This window comes from Acartia tonsa, chromosome 10, assembly GCF_053477335.1.
Source record: "Acartia tonsa isolate MP-2025a chromosome 10, ASM5347733v1, whole genome shotgun sequence".
NCBI classification, from domain to species: domain Eukaryota; kingdom Metazoa; phylum Arthropoda; class Copepoda; order Calanoida; family Acartiidae; genus Acartia; species Acartia tonsa.
Genome location: NC_137269.1, coordinates 35,213,067 through 35,234,185, shown reverse-complemented (window position 1 = coordinate 35,234,185; position 21,119 = coordinate 35,213,067). Strand labels below are relative to the sequence as shown.

Genomic DNA, 21,119 nt, shown 5'->3' with positions numbered 1-21,119 from the left:
TGTATGTTAAGGCGGGTTGATTTTCCACTTTTTTGTTTACACAATTTTTTTAGTAAAAGTCCCCAAAGTTGATAAATCCGCGAATGAGTAAACGTTATTAAAAAACTTTGGGGACCAGTGTAATAAATAGCTCATTGTTTCCTCTCTCTCTGGACAATGTAGTGATAAAACTTTGGGTACTTTCTTATTCCCTACTTTGACATTGGGCTGTTTATAACACTGGTACCCAAAGTTTTATGATAATGTTTTCTCATTCGTTGGTTTAATAACTTTTACAAAATTATGATTGGTTGATTTATTAAATTGAGTGTTCAAACGTTTCAACCACTAATTTTAATCTTCAGAAGGTGTAATTTTGTGTGCCATTGATATGTACATCCATTAATCTGCCATTGTCTTATCCCTTTGGATTCCTGAGTATCAATAGATATTGCTATTTTGTTCAGGGATCTAAAGGGATAAGGCAAGGGCCGATAAATTGTTGTTGTATATCCCCAATGATATTACACAAAATTAACCCATCTGTAGATTGAAATAAGTGGTTGAAACGTTTGAACACTCAACTTTATGAACCAATCAATAAAAATACAATAAATATCCCTAGAGCTGGCGAGACAAAGAACAAGGAAAGGTTATTATAAAACTTTGGGGAATAGTGTATTAAAATGCCCATGGTTTTTCCCTCCCTGCATTTTGTTTCTAATTAGCGGGTACACCCCTAAAAGCCTCTAATGGGGGGGGGGGACGAATCAACTCCCCTTAATATTCAATTTTAGTTTTATAAAGAAAAGGTAAAAAACATCTTTTCAGGACCTATGAGAAGCTACGTCGTTAATTAGAACCATACTGGTTTAGCAGTTAGAGAAATCCCATTGTATTAACAGACAAACTGACACTTTCATATAGACATCCTGTTACTTTTATATAAGGAGAAACAAATATATGAATTGTTACATTCAATAGATAGATAGTAAAGTTTAAGTTATAAAAGGAAAAAAAATATATTAAAAAAACTATATTAAATTTAAATAGTTTGAGAAAATATTTTGTGTTGTATCTTTTTAAAAGCGAACCTTTTCTATAATTCGGGTCGGTCCGTACGTCCGTACGTCCGTACGTCCGTCCGAGATAGATAGCTTTTATTCGTTAATTTAGGCATGTTAGAATTGTCCTATCGATTTCAAACTTTGCATGGTGATTCCTGTAGTAGTTAGGTACGATTTAGAAAGCGTAGCAACTCTATAATCATTACCAGAATGTCCGTACGTCCATTTTAAACATGTTGATTTTCTACTTTTTTAACATAAATTTTTATGTGATCTAATTATCCGTTTGATCTGATTTTTGGTAAATTGATTCCTGGGACAAAAAAGAACAATTTTATAAGCGAAGCAACTCTATAATCAAGTCCTAAAAATGTAAGTATGTCCATAAACATTATCCTGTATCAAGCAGTTTGGCAAAAAAATTACTTACACTTTTGCTTCGACTCTTATACTTTTATATTCTGATTATTCAGTTCTGACACTATACAAGTGTTAATGTCCGTTTGTCTTACCATTTCAGTGCTTCGCTTTTATGGATGTTGTCATCCTTGTTTCTTTTTATCTAGTATTTCCACCTTCCTTAATATTATAGATCATTCCATTTTTCTTTTTTAAAAGCGAAGCTTTTCTATAATTAGGGTCGGTCCGTACGTCAGTCCGTCCGTCCGTCCGAGATAGATAGCTTTTATTTGTTAATTCAGACATGTTAGAATTGTCCAATCGATTACTAACTTTGTATGATGATTCCTGTAGTATTTAGGTACGATTTAGAAAGCGTAGCAAATCTATAATCATTACCAGAATGTCCGTACGTCCTTTTTAAACATGTTGATTTTTTACTTTTTAACAACAAATTTTTATGTGTTTTAATTATTCTTTTGATCTGATTTTTTGTATAATGATTCCTGGGACAACAAAGAACAATGTAATAAGCGTAGCAACTGTATAATCAAGTCTTAAAAATGTAAGCAGTTTTTCAACAAATTTACTTACAATTTTGCTTTGATTCTTATACTTTTATATTCTGACTATTCAGTTCAGACACTATACAAGAGTTAATGTCCGTTTGTCCTACCGTTTCAGTGCTTCGCTTTTGTGGATGTTGTCATCCTTGTTTAGATATCCTTTTCGGTTAGTTTTTTTCTAGATAATCGTTTTTGTGGTTAAATTTTTGTGTTATATAACAATCAAGTTATTTGCATAAACCACAGAGGGAGTGGACATTGGACTGGAAATTATACTGGTTCTATAATCTCTAATTTGTTGGCTTAAAATCTTTGAATATTATTTAAAAATATTGATTGGATGTTACATGCCAAACATACAGACTGAAAGTTTTAAAAATTTTCATTAAAAATTGTGTAAAAGTTAGAAGAACACTTTAGATTATAAGTACTTAGTCATTTTAAAAAAGGTTTTAGTAGGATTACAATCAATGTTACTTTGTCTTTCGTGCAAAAAAATTGGTGACAGCTAGGAGTAAAAAATTACAGTAAAGATATCTAATTAATAGTATTAAATTTTTCCTTATTTTTTGCATCAAAGGGGTAGTTGCAAGAATTGCATTTAAACTTGAATTTAGTGAACTGCATATTTTTTATGTTCAATAGTTTATCTAGAGGACATACATTTGTAATAACTTAAATTTTCTACCAGGTAGTTTTAAAAATATCAAGACTTGAAAATTATATATGGTAGATGGTATTTTTGTAACTTATGCTTGCCATCAAACTTTTTTAATGCACTTTATGCAACTATCCCTTTAGATATTATATGTTTTTATTTGTAATCATTTGTAATTAGTATACCTATTGTCAAAAATTAATATAACACAAAATTTTAGAATCACTTCAATGTCAGGTTGTTATTTTTTTTAGTCTGGTGTTGAGGTGGTTTTGAAAATCTTAAAACTACATCATAACTTATTTTTAAATTGTTGATGAACAGTTTTTGATGCAGTTACCACACAAACAAAGAAATGAGAAACCAAGAAAGAGACAATTTTCAATAGAATAACTTAATTAAAAGATTGTTACATAAGTACAAAATCGTTTATGATAGTTACTTCTGTTGACCCATTTGCACAACTAGAACAACCAGAATCTTTTGAAGAGTACCATCATTTAATTTTATAGTTTTATTTTAATTAAATATTTTTTAATTAAATATTTTTTGATTTTGTAAAATTTATTGCTATTAAAATCAAAATATCAGAATTATTATTTGTTTAAATAAAGAGTATGACTATTTGTCATTAAGAGTCAGATTAGAGTATGACTATTTTTCACTTGAATTCAGATTAGAGTATGACTGTTTGTCACTAAAAGGCAGTTTAGAGTATGACTGTTTGTCACTAAAAGTCAGTATGGAGTATGACTGTTTGTCACTGAGTATCACTGTTTGTCAGATTAGAGTATGACTGTTTGTCATCAAATGTCAGATTAGAGTATGACTGTTTGTCTTCAAATGTCAGATTAGAGTATGACTGTTTGTCATCAATTGTCAGATTAGAGTATGACTGTTTGTCATCATATGTCAGATTAGAGTATGACTAATTGTCTTCAAATGTCAGATTAGAGTATGACTGTTTGTCATCAATTGTCAGATTAGAGTATGACTGTTTGTCATCAAATGTCAGATTAGAGTATGACTGTTTGTCATCAATTGTCAGATTAGAGTATGACTGTTTGTCATCAAATGTCAGATTAGAGTATGACTGTTTGTAATCAAATGTCAGATTAGAGTATGACTGTTTGTCATCAAATGTCAGATTAAAGAATGACTGTTTGTCTTCAAATGTCAGATTAGAGTATGACTGTTTGTCATCAAATGTCAGATTAGAATATGACTGTTTGTCATCAAATGTCAGATTAGAGTATGACTGTTTGTCATCAAATGTCAGATTAAAGTATGACTGTTTGTCACTAAAAGTCAGTTAGGAGTATGACCATTTGTTATCAAATGTCAGATTAGAGTATGACTGTTTGTCATCAAATGTCAGATTAGAGTATGACTGTTTGTCACTAAAAGTCAGTTAGGAGTATGACCATTTGTTATCAAATGTCAGATTAGAGTATGACTGTTTGTCATCAAATGTCAGATTAGAGTATGACTGTTTGTCATCAAATGTCAGATTAGAGTATGACTGTTTGTCATCAAATGTCAGATTAAAGTATGACTGTTTGTCTTCAAATGTCAGATTAGAGTATGACTGTTTGTCATCAATTGTCAGATTAGAGTATGACTGTTTGTCATCAAATGTCAGATTAGAGTATGACTGTTTGTCATCAAATGTCAGATTAGAGTATGACTGTTTGTCATCAAATGTCAGATTAAAGTATGACTGTTTGTCACTAAAAGTCAGTTAGGAGTATGACCATTTGTTATCAAATGTCAGATTAGAGTATGACTGTTTGTTATAAAATGTCAGATTACAGTATGACTGTTTGTCATCAAATGTCAGATTAGAGTATGACTGTTTGTCATCAAATGTCAGATTAGAGTATGACTGTTTGTCATCAAATGTCAGATTACAGTATGACTGTTTGTCATCAAATGTCAGATTACAGTATGACTGTTTGTCATCAATTGTCAGATTAGAGTATGACTGTTTGTCATTAAATGTCAGGTTAGAGTATGACTGTTTGTCATCAAATGTCAGATAAGGGATTAACTGGGCAAATTTTGAGGGTCAATTTAATCACAGATTACGATCTTAATCACCTGAACTTTGCTCACATTGAGTCAGATTCGTCAGATTATAATCTGAAATCCCCCCTGACAGATTAAAAATTTGGCGGCAAATCCTGAGTAATCTGAGTTTTAGTACCTTTTTGCGCAAAAACACAGGTTTTGTCAGATTACAATCTGACGAAATGTAATCAAATGTCAGAGTTGATTGATGAGGGGCGGGCAGATTAAAACCTGAGGAAAACCTGTCAAAACTCAGATTAGACAAGGTTTTGGCACTACTTGTCAGATTTAAAAACTACTAGGGCAATGTACCTAAAATATACAAAGATATCTATATAGAATAATTATATAACTCTAGGTGCTAAGCAATATAATTTTTAAAAGGTTTGTGTAACAAGTATTAAACTTAAAATTCAAGGAAAAAACTGCATTTTCGAAACTTGTACATATTTCAGAGGATAGCTCAAAAACTAATAATAGTACAAAAACGTAATATACCAATATGAAAAAAAGATGTTATAAGCTTTCCAATGGTATGCATTGCATTTTTCTACCTTTTCTATGTACTGAGCAATGACATATTTAAAATGTCTGTATATTTTTTGCAGGATTGCCAATGTGAATTTTGGGTTAAAAATAGCTAAAATCTTTTTCCCGGATTTTCTCCCAAGAAGGAACGCTTTTGATTTCGTTTTTTGCATTTTTCATAAGTCTATATATGTATATATCAGAATCTGTAATAATCTCAGATAGCCCCTTTCAAAAAACTGCTTTTTCCTTCCGGCGACTAGTGCAAGTCTATAACCGTGTCAGGTATAAGGTATAACCAACAAGCGAAAAAATTTAATATAATATTTGGGGGGCAAATGGAGAGGTCGTCAATTTTACGATGTGTTGCCCCCCAACGACAGCTGAAAAACACGTATAGGTTTCGTGATTTTTTCCCGAATTAATTTCGTTATTGGTATAAGCTGTAACCGTGTATTCTTTGTTACAATAAATCTGACCCGAAATTGTCATGGAAGCTTATCACGTATTACATTACCCTGGCCTGAAATTTTGTGCAGGTATTCATTGTAAGCATGATTAAAGTTGCTTGATAAAGTAGAGTGGCCAACCTAATCTACAAAGTCTATGAGGGGACTGGAATTTTGTTTTTACCATCCGTATACTGTAGTGGGCTAACCACTATTCTATGAGACAACCTTATTTTTACCTTTTATTGCCGACAACAGACAAAAAATTAAAGGTTGGTTCATCTGTCAGACAAATATTCATTAACAAAAATTAGAAAAAAAAACATTTATTCAAAATATACAAAAAGTTGCAAGTAAACATCTATAAACTTTAATAGATAATTATGTCATAAATATACAACTAACATTAACATTAAAATTGTCACACTTTGTACTTAATTTGAATAGTTGTAACTTGTCAGAAGTATTTTTCACCATTACAGAAGGGTCAACAGAACCCAATAATTCATATAGTAAAATAACATATAAAAATCTACAAAACTCACATTCAAATAGACTCAACCTACAATTTTTTTATTTATTTACAGACATATCATATGTAAACCAATGTCTTGAAGCCTTAAATATTGTAAAACATTATGTCTTTATTCAAAGATAAAAAAAAAACTAAGTGAATATCTATGATACAGTGCAGTATTCTTGTGTGGAAATGTGTGAGGAACAAGGACATATGCTACTTAAACTGTTTTTAACCTATTTTTAAAACGTATATAAAAAATAAACTATGACACCAGTAGAATGAGACTGCAGAGCCTAAATTTGAATTAAGTCCCCAATAAACTTTTTGGGGGATTTAAATATTAATTTTTACTGTTGCCGTGATCATTTTGACCGAAGCAAAAGGTCTTTTTTTTATTTGGGTAAAATTCGTAGCTTTTAGAGTGTTTTGCTTCATAAATATTGTATTCTGGTATAGAGTAAAATTAGGCCTTATGATTTTACTATAAAAATTCACTAAAAAGTTAATTCTTTATAATATATCAACGAATTAACATTAACATGTTTGTGTTCTCTCACTTATTTTAAAAACATAAAAAATGGCTGTAAAGGGTTAAATGACAACAAATGTTTATGCAACACAACAAATTTATTTTTGTCACATATACAAATGTGTTATAAAATAAGATTATTCAAACTTAAATAATTTTAAAAAGTATGTATCTTTTATGTGTATGGTTTTCATTCTTTTCATTTTAATTAAATAAAAAATATTTAACTACATTGGAAATACGTCACTTTGTGAAAACACTCTTTTTTGAATTGTAAAGAATTATATAAAACAAGACTTCTTATTGGTTAGATTTCAGAATTATTTGTTTTATTGTAAATGTTAGATTTTTCAATGAAATTAATTGTTTTGGAAAAAAAATTATTTCCAATGAACAGAGTAATGTTTTTTTAAATTAATTTTTAAATCCCCCAAAAAAAGTTTATTGGGGACTTAATTCAAATTTGGGCTCTGTAGTCTGATTCTTTAGGAATCCTAGTATATTTTTGACCCCCTATTCAAAAATAGGTTAAAAACAGTTTAAGATGATAAATAAAGAAATAAAAGCTGTAAACCCTAAATAAAAATACTTTTTTATGGGTTTATGATGTTCATGGCTTATACTTGACTTGGTAAATAAATTTGAGTTGTATACAGGATATGAAGTTTCATTTAATATCTTGGGTTAGTTTGGGTTAGCAGCTTTTTGAAAGTGTCATTTTTTGCCAGAGGTATCTTGGTTTTAACAAACACAATAGCTAAAATTATGTTGTATTTTCTAAAAAGCTAAAGCCTTTAATTAATTTAGGTTTTAGTGGGCAATTTAAAGAGAGAAAAATACAGAACTGGTTTGTATCTAGTGAAAATTAAGTGGATTCTGAGCTGTAAAAGAAGCAAGTTTACATAAAACATGTATAAAACTGTTAGAGGTGATTATATTACTCAGGAACCTTGAGACCAACTCCCTTCCAGAATTTGGAGGTAAACAGATCTCGGCTTTTCAGTACAGTCACAATAGGACCTAAGTAAAAACATATGATACAAATTATATTATCATATAGAAATACTCCTCCCACTCTTTACAGAGTTAACAAAGTAGTTACACAAATTGAGATATGGTAGATTTTTTTTATTTTTCAATGATCTATCCCTGAGCGTAGATAAGCAATCCTGTCTGTATAAATTACCGTAAAAGTATACAATACATTCACAAAATAATGCAATAATTTCATTCATTAAATGAGTTTAATAATTGAAAACTATTGTTAAAACAGCCTGCAAAAGGGCCAAATTACCTGGAAGATTCATCCCATTGATGTTTCCAACTCCGCCATTTGCTCCAACTGGAACCAGCATGCCAACAAAACTTGTCTTGTAAGGTTTTACCTGAATAAAATTGACCTTTAAACAACATAATACATATTTTTATAAGTAATTGATTGAAATCCGCCATTTTGTTTGTATTTCAGTAAAAAAATAATAACCTATTCAGTAAACAAACCTGTTTTCCTTTTGCTGTGTTTGCAATCACTCCAACAACGTGTAGTCCGTGCGCATCAGCATAGGCAGCCATTTTGTTTTCTTCTGTGTTGCAACAATCTCCAATAGCAAAGATATGTTCGTAACCTTCCACTTGCAGAAGATTATTTACCTTGAATTTAATATATTAGTTCATATTTGGAGATTTAATTATGAAAAAAAATATTATAGAAAGAAGTGAGGATATGTGAGACCTTCCCTCTAAATTTAGGCCTCGCACTAAATATATGTAAAATCTAAATTGTAATTTTTTACCTTAATCCTGCTATTTTGATCTAGTTTATCCTCTGAAACAAGACTGGTGATTGAATCTTTGTTAGGCGGCAGTCCAATACAACTAAAAATAAGATTAGGTTACATAGAAAAGTTATGGTCAGATTAAGAATAGTTATTTCTCGTAATATACAATTATAAGATTAAAGCCATTTTTTAGCACCAAAATGACAAAGGCACGGGCTAAAAAAACTGGTTTTAATCTTATGACTGTACAATTACATTTTTATATTTGTAGATTACTGGATATATTACGATGCTAGACATAATTATTCAGTATTGCTGGGAACCGGTTCTAATCAACCAAATATTAATCGGTTTCGAAGCGACACGAGAATAGTTATTTCTCGCATCGTATTATAAACGGCTTTCCGCGGATTAGAAAGTACAATTATGATATTAAAACTAGTTTTTTTAGCCCCGAGGTGCCGAAGGCACCTGCTAAAAAAACTGGTTTTAATCTTATGATTGTACATTTCTATATTCGTAGAAAGCTGGATATAATACGATGCTAGACAAAGTTGTTTTGTATGGATGAGAACCGGTTCCTATCCAACGGATTCGAATGAATACGAGAAAAAAAATAATTACCTAATAACAAGATCACAAGATATCTCTGCATCTGAAATAGGATAATAATTAAACAAGACCCCATACAATCATAACACATGCAGATAAAATGAAAACTAAATAATGAAAACAGTCCATTAAAACAGCCAAATTCTGTGTATGCTTTTTTTTTACAATATTTGTTTCTTTAGGTAATACTAGCGGCTACTCCCCCCTAGAGGCCTCTAGTGGCACTTGCTGACCAACCCCACACCCACCCCCATATTCAATTTCATTTAAAAATAAAAATTAATACAAAAAATTTCTGGAGGCGATTTCTCTTTGGATGGTGGTGGTGCCCTCCCCCAAAATAGTTCGAAACCTTCCCAGGACCTAAGAGAAGCTACATTGTAAAGGAGAACCATTTAAATCTATTTGTTTAGAGAGATTCTTCGGCATAAACTAACATCCTGTTACTGATTGTTACTGTGATACTTAAAATATAACTTAAAATAACTTAAAATACAATTGTGCTGTTAGCTTGTTATTGCTGCACTATTAACCTTTAATAATTAGCCTGTACCTGTCGATAATTTGACCTGTTGTTCTTTGATAACATTTGTTTCTAACTCAGAAAGGTTCAATGCTTTACCAATCTCAACCTATGTATATTCATTTTTAATTCTAGAAATGATTTCCATTTTTAAATTAAATCTATAACAACCCTATCGTCCAATGAATCATGATGGAAAAGTTAGAGAATATTAATAGACAAAAGGAATAGTAGCTTTCGGATCCGTAAATTTGTGAGTAATATTCCAGTCAAATGCGTTTATTAGGTCAAACTGTTTTTAAATATGCGTTTCATTATACTATTCATTTGGTCAACATGTTTAAGAACAGTTAGAATTAATAAGCGCTTTTGACTGAAATCTTGCTCACAATTGCGAAAGCTACTATTCCCTTTAATTTTGTATTTCCCAGTTAAAAGTGACAGTGGGAAGGGGATGGACAATAGTGTGCAAAATAATATTTCCCAAACAATTTGTTTTTTACTATTATCTTTTGATGGGTGAAAAGGGGGGGGGGGGTAGTGGTATTTATTTACCGTCCATTGTACTATCTTAAAATAAAATAAATATATTACTACACTTTCTAAATTATAACCATTAGTTACATAAAACTTCAATTAAAGTTAAATGTTTTATGTGAGTAGGACGATTATTTTAGAACTAATTATTTTGTCACCTACCTTTACATTTTTATTTGTCATCATTGACTTCATATTCGACTGAAATTTATCATCAAACTAAAAGTAAAAAAATCGGTCAAATTAAAAAATATATTCCTATTGTTTATAGACTATACTCAATCCCCTCAAATTGTATTACAATTATCTTTACACAAGGATGAAAATATCTATAAAAGCTAAGCCCTAAAATCAGATGATAAAACAAACGAGGATTTACACTTGTAGAGTGTCAGAATCCAAGATATAAATTTATAAGTTTAAACAAAAATTGTATAATAGTTATTTATCGCATCCTATTATAGACAGCTAGACACACATACTTCTTTTAATCAAGTTTGGCTGACACAAAGATAGAATTACTTTTTGGATACCTATCACCCTATCAATTTACATTTAAAAAGCCATAAAAAAATCGAAAAATCAATAAATTAATAAAAGGTTAAACAGCTATTTTGAGTAAGAAATGTTTACCTGGGGGGAAACTAACTTTTCAGAGCTACTAATCAACGTTATTTCAACATCCTTATATTTCTCTCTTATTTCTCCTAAATTAAAATTTAAGGTTAATAAGTTTGAGGGGGGGGGCTGGGGGGAGGCTATTAGAATTGGCACCCCCAACTTGGGGTAAATTGGAGGGGTGGCCTTTATATAAATAACATTATCTAATAGTTTTTTACATACACACTTTAGAAATTTTATTATATTTGAGTAGGGGGTATACCTGCCATCTCAACCCCAACTGGTCCACCGCCAACAACAACAATATGCTTGGCCTGTTACATTTTAAATACATCATTTCAAAATTTAATTTTTTTCTAAAGCAAGTGTTCCTCAGCCGCAGTTTTTAAAAATAGCCGCTGCCAAATGTCATATCATCCCAATTAGATGCAGCCTAACATCCTATTTTTTCAACAATTTTGCAGCCACTGCTGCTGCTGCTCTAAAGATTTGCAGCTGCCAACCCCCGAAATTTTAAGACCTATAACCATTTTCAATTTACTTTTTTACTTGGGATGACAATTTCTAGGATGATTAGGTATATTAAAGTAAATGGCATTAATTGATGTATTTCCTTTGATATTTTATCAGAAATATCCAAATATTCTCCTAACAATCCATCAATTGTTGTCTGAAAATAATATTGAAAATATAATTGTCTCTTTAATAACTTTATCTATCCTTTCAATCACTGTAAGTCTATCTTTCCAAAAATTTGGTCGAATGTGTTTGTTTTTTTGACTGTCTGGTCTACCTATCTATCTGCCTTTCTGTTGGTCTATGCTTCATTGTCTGTCTATTTTGTGTATTTGTTTGTTTGAGTATTTGCTGGAATATCTGTTTAAATAGTTGTTTGTCTGTTTTTTTTGTCTGTCTGTTAGTAAGTCTTTATGTCTGTATATCTCTTTGTTATTAATTGTCTGTCTGTTTATTTCCTTTTATATCATTTGGTATGTTTGTCTGTCTTTTTGTTCATTTGCCCGTTAGCGTGTTTGTTGTCTGTTTCTTTACCTGTCCACTTATCTGACTGACTATCCATCTATACAATTATACCTGGTTGGACCAGGCAGGTAGAGGACCAAGACTGCCAACAGGAATCACACAATTATATTTATACCTGGTTGGACCTTATAGGTAGAGGACCAAGACTGCCAACAGGAATAACACAATTATAATTATACCTGGTTGGACCTGGCAGGTAGAGGACCAACACTACCAACAGTAATCACACAATTATGATTATACCTGGTTGGACCCGGCAGGTAGAGGACCAAGACTACCAACAGTAATCACACAATTATAATTACCTGGTTGGACCTGGCAGGTAGAGGACCATCACTACCAACAGGAATCCCAAAATTAAAATTATACCTGTTTGGACCTGGCAGGCAGAGGACCAAGACTGCCGACAGCAATCACACAATGGGTAAATTCAAACTCATCCCCATTCTCAAGAATAACTTTCTTTCTACAAAACAAGAACGATTAGGTTATATGAAAGCAAAACTTTTTGAAGAATTTAACTAAAAAATATACAACAATATCAATAAAAGTTTACGTCAGGGTAAATATTAATAAAAAGATTGTTCTTTTTATCTTTTATTTTTAAAGAAAAGTCTCACATCTTTTGGCTTTCTTAGATATCTCCCTCAGCTCCCAATGAAAAAAATAAGGCGGGGGGTATTGCTCAATAGGCACTTAAAGGGAAAGCACCATTGATGTTGAGTTTATGCCATTTATCTCTCTATTAGAAGTTTAAGGAGTGTAACTTACCCCTCAGTATCCAATTGTTTGACAGCTCCTTGTACAAAATTATCTTGGTATGCTTGCTTCAGAGGAATTGCTACTTTCTTACCAAATTCTAAAAAAATTATTAAATAGTAGATGTGCTATAAGAGAACATCTGTCATTTGATTGTTTAACTAAGGGCCGTGTAAAAGTATACTTTTAAAAATCATAATATAGCCTAAAACCAAGAATTCACTTATCAAAGAGATCTTAACGTTAAAACAAAAAACAACTCAATATAATAAAATGAGTCATATTGTAGAATGTAACGGCTTTACATGTAGTCTTTCTTATTGAAAACGTAGTTGATTTGTTATTTCTGCGCTTCTTTTGGAGAAATTTTTGGAATGGTATTGAATATAGGTAGAATATATGTGGATATTATGCCAAGGGAAAAATTTAGCTTGCTAACATGGAACTCATTTATTGGCCAATTCATTCATTCTATAGAAGGGAAGGGGACAGGGCAAAAAGGGTGGAAAGGGGGAATCGTTATTTTAGCCCGCTGCGTGTTTCACTTCATTAGGAAACATAAAATCTGGTGTAAGATCCAAATAATAATATAACGATTGCAATGGTTTGGATAAGGTTGGCGGGGATGGAAGGGGGAAATCGTTATTTAAGCCCACTGCGTGTTTCAATTGAGGGAACATGAAAATTTGGTGCAAGAAATCATATATCCATTGCAATGGTTGTTTAAGTTATGACAAAAATACGACGTAATAATTTGTGTAACAGCTTCATTGACATAAGGATGGCTGCACAGACTATGTTAAAAAAAAGCGGATAAAAAGTACAAAAACGCGTAAAATATCATTTTTTTGCGCATTTGCGTACACTGCGCACGTATAGGGTTAATGTTATAATGTACCTGGTATAACTGATGCTCTGAGAGCGCCTACACAATGGTGAAAATATTCCTAAATATCAATAAATTTTACAAAAGTGATATTAGAGAGAAACTTTAGACCTCTATAAGTGCCAAGTCCCTGAGGGGCTAAACAATCAAAACTTATGATAATATCAAAAATATATTTCTAAAATTTTGTTTGCGTCTAACCCCCCCCCCCCTTCTTGAAAACGGTTTCATTTTTATCCTTACAAAACAAAACTATAAATGTTTAAGGGTACACCCCCCCCCCTTCCCCCCACTCTGGAAGATAGTTCTCTTGGGGCTAGATGCAAAGCCACAAGTATGACATGAAAACTTACATTTTTATCTATGATTTTGAAGGGTATTTTAAGGCTGGCGCACTTCGAGGCTACCTAAAGTATAAATAGTTATTAATAGGGACAATTTAGTCCACAAATATAGCGCAGCAACATTAAACAAACAGATTGTAGGATTAAAAACCAATTAAACGGCTATACTGAAAAACTGTAGTCTTATTATATAAAAATTTTTAAGTTAACTTTATTGTTACGTTAATACATAGATAGGAGAGATACCATAATAACAAAACTAAGTATATAGATTATCATCTACTCAAGTAAAAAATATATATAATTATTTTTTTTATTTATAAAGAACATTAAATACAAATGCAAAGTTTGAGTTATGTAGTATGGCGCAGATTTATTAAAGTTTAACTTACCGCGCAACCGCCATAACCAGCGCCGATGATGACGACATTCAAAGCTACCAACTGCGGATCCTCTCTAGATGCTCCACTTCCCATTTTATTTCTAAAAAAATTTCATTAATATTTCCATGTACGTGGATTATATATCTATAATACAAAGAAGAATGATGTCTATCTGTCTGAAGCTTAAGATCTCAGTAACCAATGAACCTATTGGGCTCTGCTCTTCCGGGAATATACCTACGGGTCCTATGATGATTTAAGCTATTTTATTAGATGTGGGACACCCCCAACTCCACAAAAATACCCCTCTTAGCCACTAGTTTATATTAAAGCAAAACATTTATATACATATTTAGGTTGTGTTCGTCCGTCCGTAACGGTAAAGTGATTTTTTCGGCTGCTAATTAAGAAAGACTGCTTATCTTTTGTTAATAACTTCTCAATAAGTCATTTTGTCCGTTTGTCTTTCAATGATTTGTTGTGCTTTGCTACTTATGAATGGTGTAAATTTCATTCTTGTTTTAAAGCAAAGCATTTCTATATATAGGCTGTACTTGCTTCGTCCGTTATGGATAAGACAAGTAAGGGAAAGTAATTTTAGAGATACTAAGCATCTAAAATTGGAGTTGAAAAGTATTGCCAATAATCTATATAAGTTTTAATAATTTTATTACGATTTTTTTACATGGTTTTAGTAATATTTTAACTAAAACCAAATTTTAAAATTTTTCCAAATATGCCAAATATTTTATTTATTTTAGACTGTTTTACAAATTAGGCTCATATAAAAATAATATTTGTAAATGATATCATATACAAATACTAAATGAATAAGGATCATTATTATTTAAGAAGTACAGCTTTCTATATGGAATTTTTAAGCGACGCTTTATTTATATTTAGGGTTGGTCTTCCCGTAACGAATAGCTCTTTTATAGATATATAGTATTATTTGCATGTTAGAATTGTCCTATCGATTACAAACTTAAAGTAAAAATTAGGCACAGTTTATGTATGGTAGCGACTCTATAATCATACATATAAGAAAGTCCAAAACTTATATCAAACATGATGATTTTTGGCAGATAGATTTTCTACAGGCCAAAAACTTAATCATTTCATCACTTTGTAAGCAATTACAGTATGCTTTTATTGCAAAGAGTCCACTGCGGATAGACAGACGTTAAAGCGATTGATTGAGGAGTAGCTTGGATACTAATAAATACAAAAACCAAAGTCAACATTTTGTGTTTATGTAACGAAATGGTTGTAAAGTATGTTTAGGTAAAATTGTTAACTTTTGTGCTATTGCAAGAATAAACTTAAAGGATAATTTTGGAAATATCAGTGCTTTAGCTTACGAGATCTTAAAAGACATGCATACACACACCACTCACACTTACAATCTCAATGTATCCTATTATATAAAGTAGTCAGGTTTTTTATCTGAAGCTTTAGATTTCAATAACTTCTAAACTGGTTGTGTTCTCCTTTATAGGGAAGCTTCTCATATGTCACGGGATGGTTTTAGTCTATTTAAACTTTAGACTTAAGCTTTAAAAAAGTTTTAGGCTATATTTCTGTCCCATATTTGATTTTGGATGGTTTTAAGATATTTTTATAGTCCCTAGATGCTAGTAGGATATAAAGACTAAGGTTATGATTTCAATGTCAAAATTGATTTGTTGTTGTTATTGCTGTGCTACTTATGATAAAAATTGTTTTTTGTTTTCTGGTTTATTTGTCAACGATAACATTTTTATTAATAAGTAAATAAACCTAAAAAGAAGGATAATTAAATCCATAAGTAGCTTAGCAATACTGAAAATTGTTCAAACAAAGCCAAATAAATGAATATTATTTCCAGTATGGCTTCGATTAATATCCGCTGGATAAAAACCGGCGGATTAATACCCGCGTTTTGTTGTCTATAATACGACGCGATAAAATATCTGAAAAAATTCTAATTTAGCAAATATAGTCAATAAACCATTTAATTTGAATATGACACTGCTTTAAAGCGCATTTTTTTACCAACGAATTTAGATTTTATTTGTATAAACATTAAAAGTTAACATTAAACAGGCAATCACAATAAGTGTCCAATTAAGTTCGCAAATAAACTAATTTTTATGTTAGTAAATATGATTTGTAACTTCAGTTAATCCATGTGTACGTTCGCTTGTACTACCCTTTACTTTTTCCCATAAATTATTATAGGGTCTTTGTCTTTAAGTTAGGAAGCATAGAAAGAAACTCTATACTCGTTACCAGAAAAAAGCTTACGTCTATTTAAAACATGCTGATTTTAACTTTTTAACATCAACTTTTTGTGTTATATAATTATTCTATTCACCTGATTTTTGAAACAATTATTTCTAGGACAACAAGGTTCAAGTTTATAAGCATGGCATCTCTAACTTATGAAGTATGTCCTTGGCTTTATCCTTTATTTATGCACTTTTGCAATAAATTTATTTACAATTTTGTTTAAACTTACAAATCAATGTTCAGCTTATATAGTTCGTTTGTCCATCCTTCTCATTTTGGAGCTTTAATGTTGTCATCTTTGCTTAAATCAAAATTTTGCTAAAATGAATTCACTCAATCAAAAAATGATGGTAAAAATTTCACCAGAGCGTTAAATTAAATGTGTATCTAAACACTAGATTTTTTTGTAGCACATCTACTCTATAACTATGATCTGTCCGTCTGTCTGTTAGAATTAGTTCTTAGTAATCGGTTATTTAACAAGTTTACCGCTAACGTTAATGTTTTTTTTCTTTTTAACATACCAATCCACAATTTTTATTATTATTACAATCAATAGCTATATTCATGGCCAAAGATGGGTAACCCCTAATACAATGCATATTAATATAATCAAAAGCAAAGCTATGAAACGGTATGACAGACGAACATTAACTCTTGTAGAGTAACACATCTGAATATACATAATATAAATATATAAGTTTTGACAAAATTATACGTAAATTTGTTGCAAAACTTCTTAAATATAGAATTCTGTTAAAGGACACACTGTCATTTTTTTAACTTGATTATAGAGATGCTTCGCTTATGATATTGTACCTTATTGTATTAGGAATCAGTATCCAAAAATTAGATCAATCGGATGATTAAATCACATAAAAAATTGTTATTTAAAAATCAACTACCACAGAGCTTGATCTTTAAATCATTTTAGTGGTGAACCAGATCGGGGCGCGCCAAATTTCAGCCAATCACAGCGCACCCCGATCTTAATCACCATTAAAATGATTTAAAGATCCAGCTCAGGAATCATCATGCAAAGTTTGAAATCTACAGGAAGAGAATTCTAACATGCCTAAATTAACAAAAAAAAGCTATCCGTTAAGTACGGACGGACGGTAGTATGGACCGACCCTATTTATAGAAAAGCTTCGCTTTTAAAATTAAATAACATTCAAGTATATTGTTTATGAACAGTTATCTACAGACCTAAGAGAAAATGCGCTTTTACATAAAATATTGATTTTAAACTATAGAGGGAAATTTGTAATATGTCAAACAAGGATGAAAACATTCATAAAATGAAGCTGTATACATGCTGTATCAACGCTTTTGCTATTATTATTGATTAATTAAACCTTAAATAGCAAAAAATCAATAGAGACATATCATACTTTCTGATGATATTATAGAGTAGCTACTTTCCAAATATTATGCAAAAAAAGTTTATCCATTAACCCCCTGAAAAATCCAGAAGTGGAAAAAGTGATCAAATATGGACGTTCAGACATTTATAGGTTACATATAGGGAGTAGCGTTTCTGCATGAATAACTTCATAAACAATCAAGATCATTGTATGATTTCTATCATGTCTGAAATGCCAAAAGACCTAACCCTCCCTGACCTTTATACAAATAGGTCAGAATTATAGAAAAGTCTCGTCTTGGAACACGTTACAAACACAAAATTACTAAAGGTTATTCATTTCAAAGTTTACCAATTACTACTTCAATAAACTCCATAGTAACATTTAGAAAAAGAGAATGAGAGAGAGAGAGAGACACACACAGAAAAGAGAGAGAGAGAGAGAGAGAGAGAGAGAGAGAGAGAGAGAGAGAGAGAGAGAGAGAGAGAGAGAGAGAGAGAGAGAGAGAGAGAGAGATAGAGAAGAGGATAAAACGTAGAGAGAGAAAATTGGTCTCCACTGTTTAAATATTTATTTCTCTTATCAAATATCAATTACAAATTTTACAGGGGTTTCAAAAAAATTATCTCTAAATGAAAATTATTTTCCTAAAAACAAGGATGTCAACATCCATAAGTAACGAAGCAAGACAAATTCATGGAAGGACAAATAGAGTTGATAAACGTGCAATAATTTTTAGAAATCAAGGAACCCTTCTGAGTTATTAATAATCGATATTTTCAATGTCTTTCATGCATGACCGACAGACTGACGGACAAAGTAAATTATAAACTCATTGATACAGGGAATCTAAAACAAAAATTTCATCTATATTTCTTCAATCACAATTCTCTCATAGTGTTATGGACAGACTGTCGGACAGACAAAGTGAATTTAGAGTAACTTCGCTACTAAAAAAATTACTGTCCTAAAGTTGACAAACATACAAATACAATTAAACGTCTCGAAATAATTTTCTGAAACTTTTAGTAAATTTTAGCTGCTTTTTAAACATCTTTTTACATGATAATATTTCTAAAAAGTCTTTGTTGACTGAGTGTGTAAGAAAATCAAACCTAAATTAATCAAATTTTGCATAGCTTAAGGCAGTGTTGTCAAAATTTGATGTATTTAAAAATAGATTGGTATTTTAGCATTTCTATCCTATTAAATAGAGTTTTTTTGTCTGCAGCCTAAAATTTCAATACCCACTGAATCAGTTGAGATCCATTTTAAGTAAACTTCACTTAGGTCCCAAGGTGGTTTATGCTATTTAATTTTTATCTCAAAGTCTTACCTACTCCTTAAAATACAGAACATGAAGAAGCTAGGGGCGTATAGTAGTCGCTAGTAACTTATAATTTAATTCGAAAATTCTTTATTGGATGTGTATTTTGCCAGTTTTCCAATCCGCTTTTTTATGGTAGGTTAATTAAAGAGACCTACAGAAATAGTACCACACAGGATTAGAGTCCTACGCAAGGCTTTTAGTCTTAAAACGCTGCGGCTGACGAGCCTTGATTTACCACAAAAAAATTTATTTGCCATCGCCACCCTGTAGAATTTAAAGTACTTACTGAGAAATTCATATCATACAAGATTTAAAAACATAATCAAGTGCTTGAAAAAACTTATTTTTAACAATTAACTTATATTAAAACAAGAATGACAACATCCAAAAAAGAAAAGCCCTAAAAATGATTTTGTCAGATTGTCATTAACAAATATTGAGTAATAATATCGCATTTATTATTGTAAATTATTTTATTATAGAGATGCTTCTCTTATTATAACATTATTTCTAATGTTCCTGGGAATCCATATTCCAAAAATCAAATGATTGATAATATAATATCAAACTTTGTTTTCAGAAAGCCGTAATTTATATTTTTGAAAAGTTTTACAAGTTTTAAATCGATATGACAATTATATTTATAACATGCTTGAATGAACGATAAGATCTAATAGTTGCAGACGGACGTACGGAATTACAGACTAACTTTAATTGTAGAAAAGATTCTTTATTAGTAATGTATGCGTTAGGGGTTGGGGGTAGAGCGATGGGGGATTGGCTTTTGCACCCTCCTCTCAATGAAGTGTGCATTAATTTAAATTGAATAATTGTAGTTATAGGATTATGGAACATATATATGTATATAAAGTGGAAGGATGATTGTTTGTCTGTGCAATTTATAAAAATATTAGTTTTTTGTTGATTAACTGCAACTCAAGGTTTAATATAATGTTTATTTAAAAATCTTTAAGTTATATTTTTATACATAATTTTGTTCAAAATCTAAATAGGTATAAATAAAAAAAACCTTAATTTTATCATTAAAAATGTTAAATAATATGATAAATTTAACAACAATTTCGCTTTAAAACACTAAATCAAAATAAAAACGTATGTTTAACATAGAATCACTTAATGCACACAAAAATATAAAAAAATTTTAAAACACAAACTACACTAAACTAACTTAAAAAGCGTCCACTTATAATTTACAAGTTCCAAGAATTTGTTTTACTTCTTTGTAACAATGAATTTAGAGTCTTTTTCAGAACATTACTATGGTGTTATAATGTATATGCGTTGAGACTTTAGAAACAGCCAAGGGTGCGCTTGTGTACGTGTGTGTTTGCTTGCGTGAGTGTGGAAACTATTTTATGTCTTGGAGGAATATTTTAAAGAGAGATAAAAGCAAGACAAAATGATCATAAGTAGCGCAGCAAATATTAAACTATATGTTTTTTTGGGAGGGGGAAGGGGTGGAGGAAAATGTATCAAATAGTAGGAAGAATATTTAATTTTAGATAACTATTTTTTAATAAAGGATGATTGGGCTAATTTTGTAATTTTGTTGAATTTCCTGATCAAAATACCGATGGTCCTTATCTAAAAGTACCAGAATATTTATGTGTCTGTCTGTTTGTGTGTCCGTACCGAAAGATCTCGTATCGTAAGTTTTTGAATGATTTAAAATTATTTTGTGAAGTGTAGCTATTCTTCAAAAAAAATCACCTAAACCTTCCGTAAATGGGGGGGTTAACTTCCCCGCCATACCTTAAGTTTCCCTATATGCCTATAGGGGGTGTATCCGCTGGTAGTATACAATTATAGAGTAGCTAGAAGTAGATATCACACCAAAAAGTATTTTATATGATACTGAAAAAGGCAATTGGTTATTAATGA

At 30.9% G+C, this 21,119-nt stretch overlaps 1 protein-coding gene across 1 annotated transcript; it reads right to left on the bottom strand.

The window, feature by feature from the left end:
* Positions 1-6,031: 6,031 nt before the first annotated feature.
* LOC145329976 (ferroptosis suppressor protein 1-like) lies at positions 6,032-14,356 on the bottom strand. The gene is made up of 15 exons (XM_080174476.1): positions 14,259-14,356; positions 13,876-13,929; positions 13,535-13,583; positions 12,649-12,736; positions 12,247-12,343; positions 11,452-11,506; positions 11,099-11,152; positions 10,849-10,922; positions 10,378-10,434; positions 9,709-9,787; positions 9,168-9,198; positions 8,559-8,640; positions 8,266-8,415; positions 8,060-8,150; positions 6,032-7,785 (listed from the first exon to the last, which is right to left on the bottom strand). Exons 1-15 carry the CDS (start codon positions 14,340-14,342, stop codon positions 7,703-7,705), a joined length of 1,128 nt encoding a protein of 375 aa, XP_080030602.1. The 5' UTR covers positions 14,343-14,356; the 3' UTR covers positions 6,032-7,702.
* Between the last annotated feature and the right edge of the window lie 6,763 nt (positions 14,357-21,119).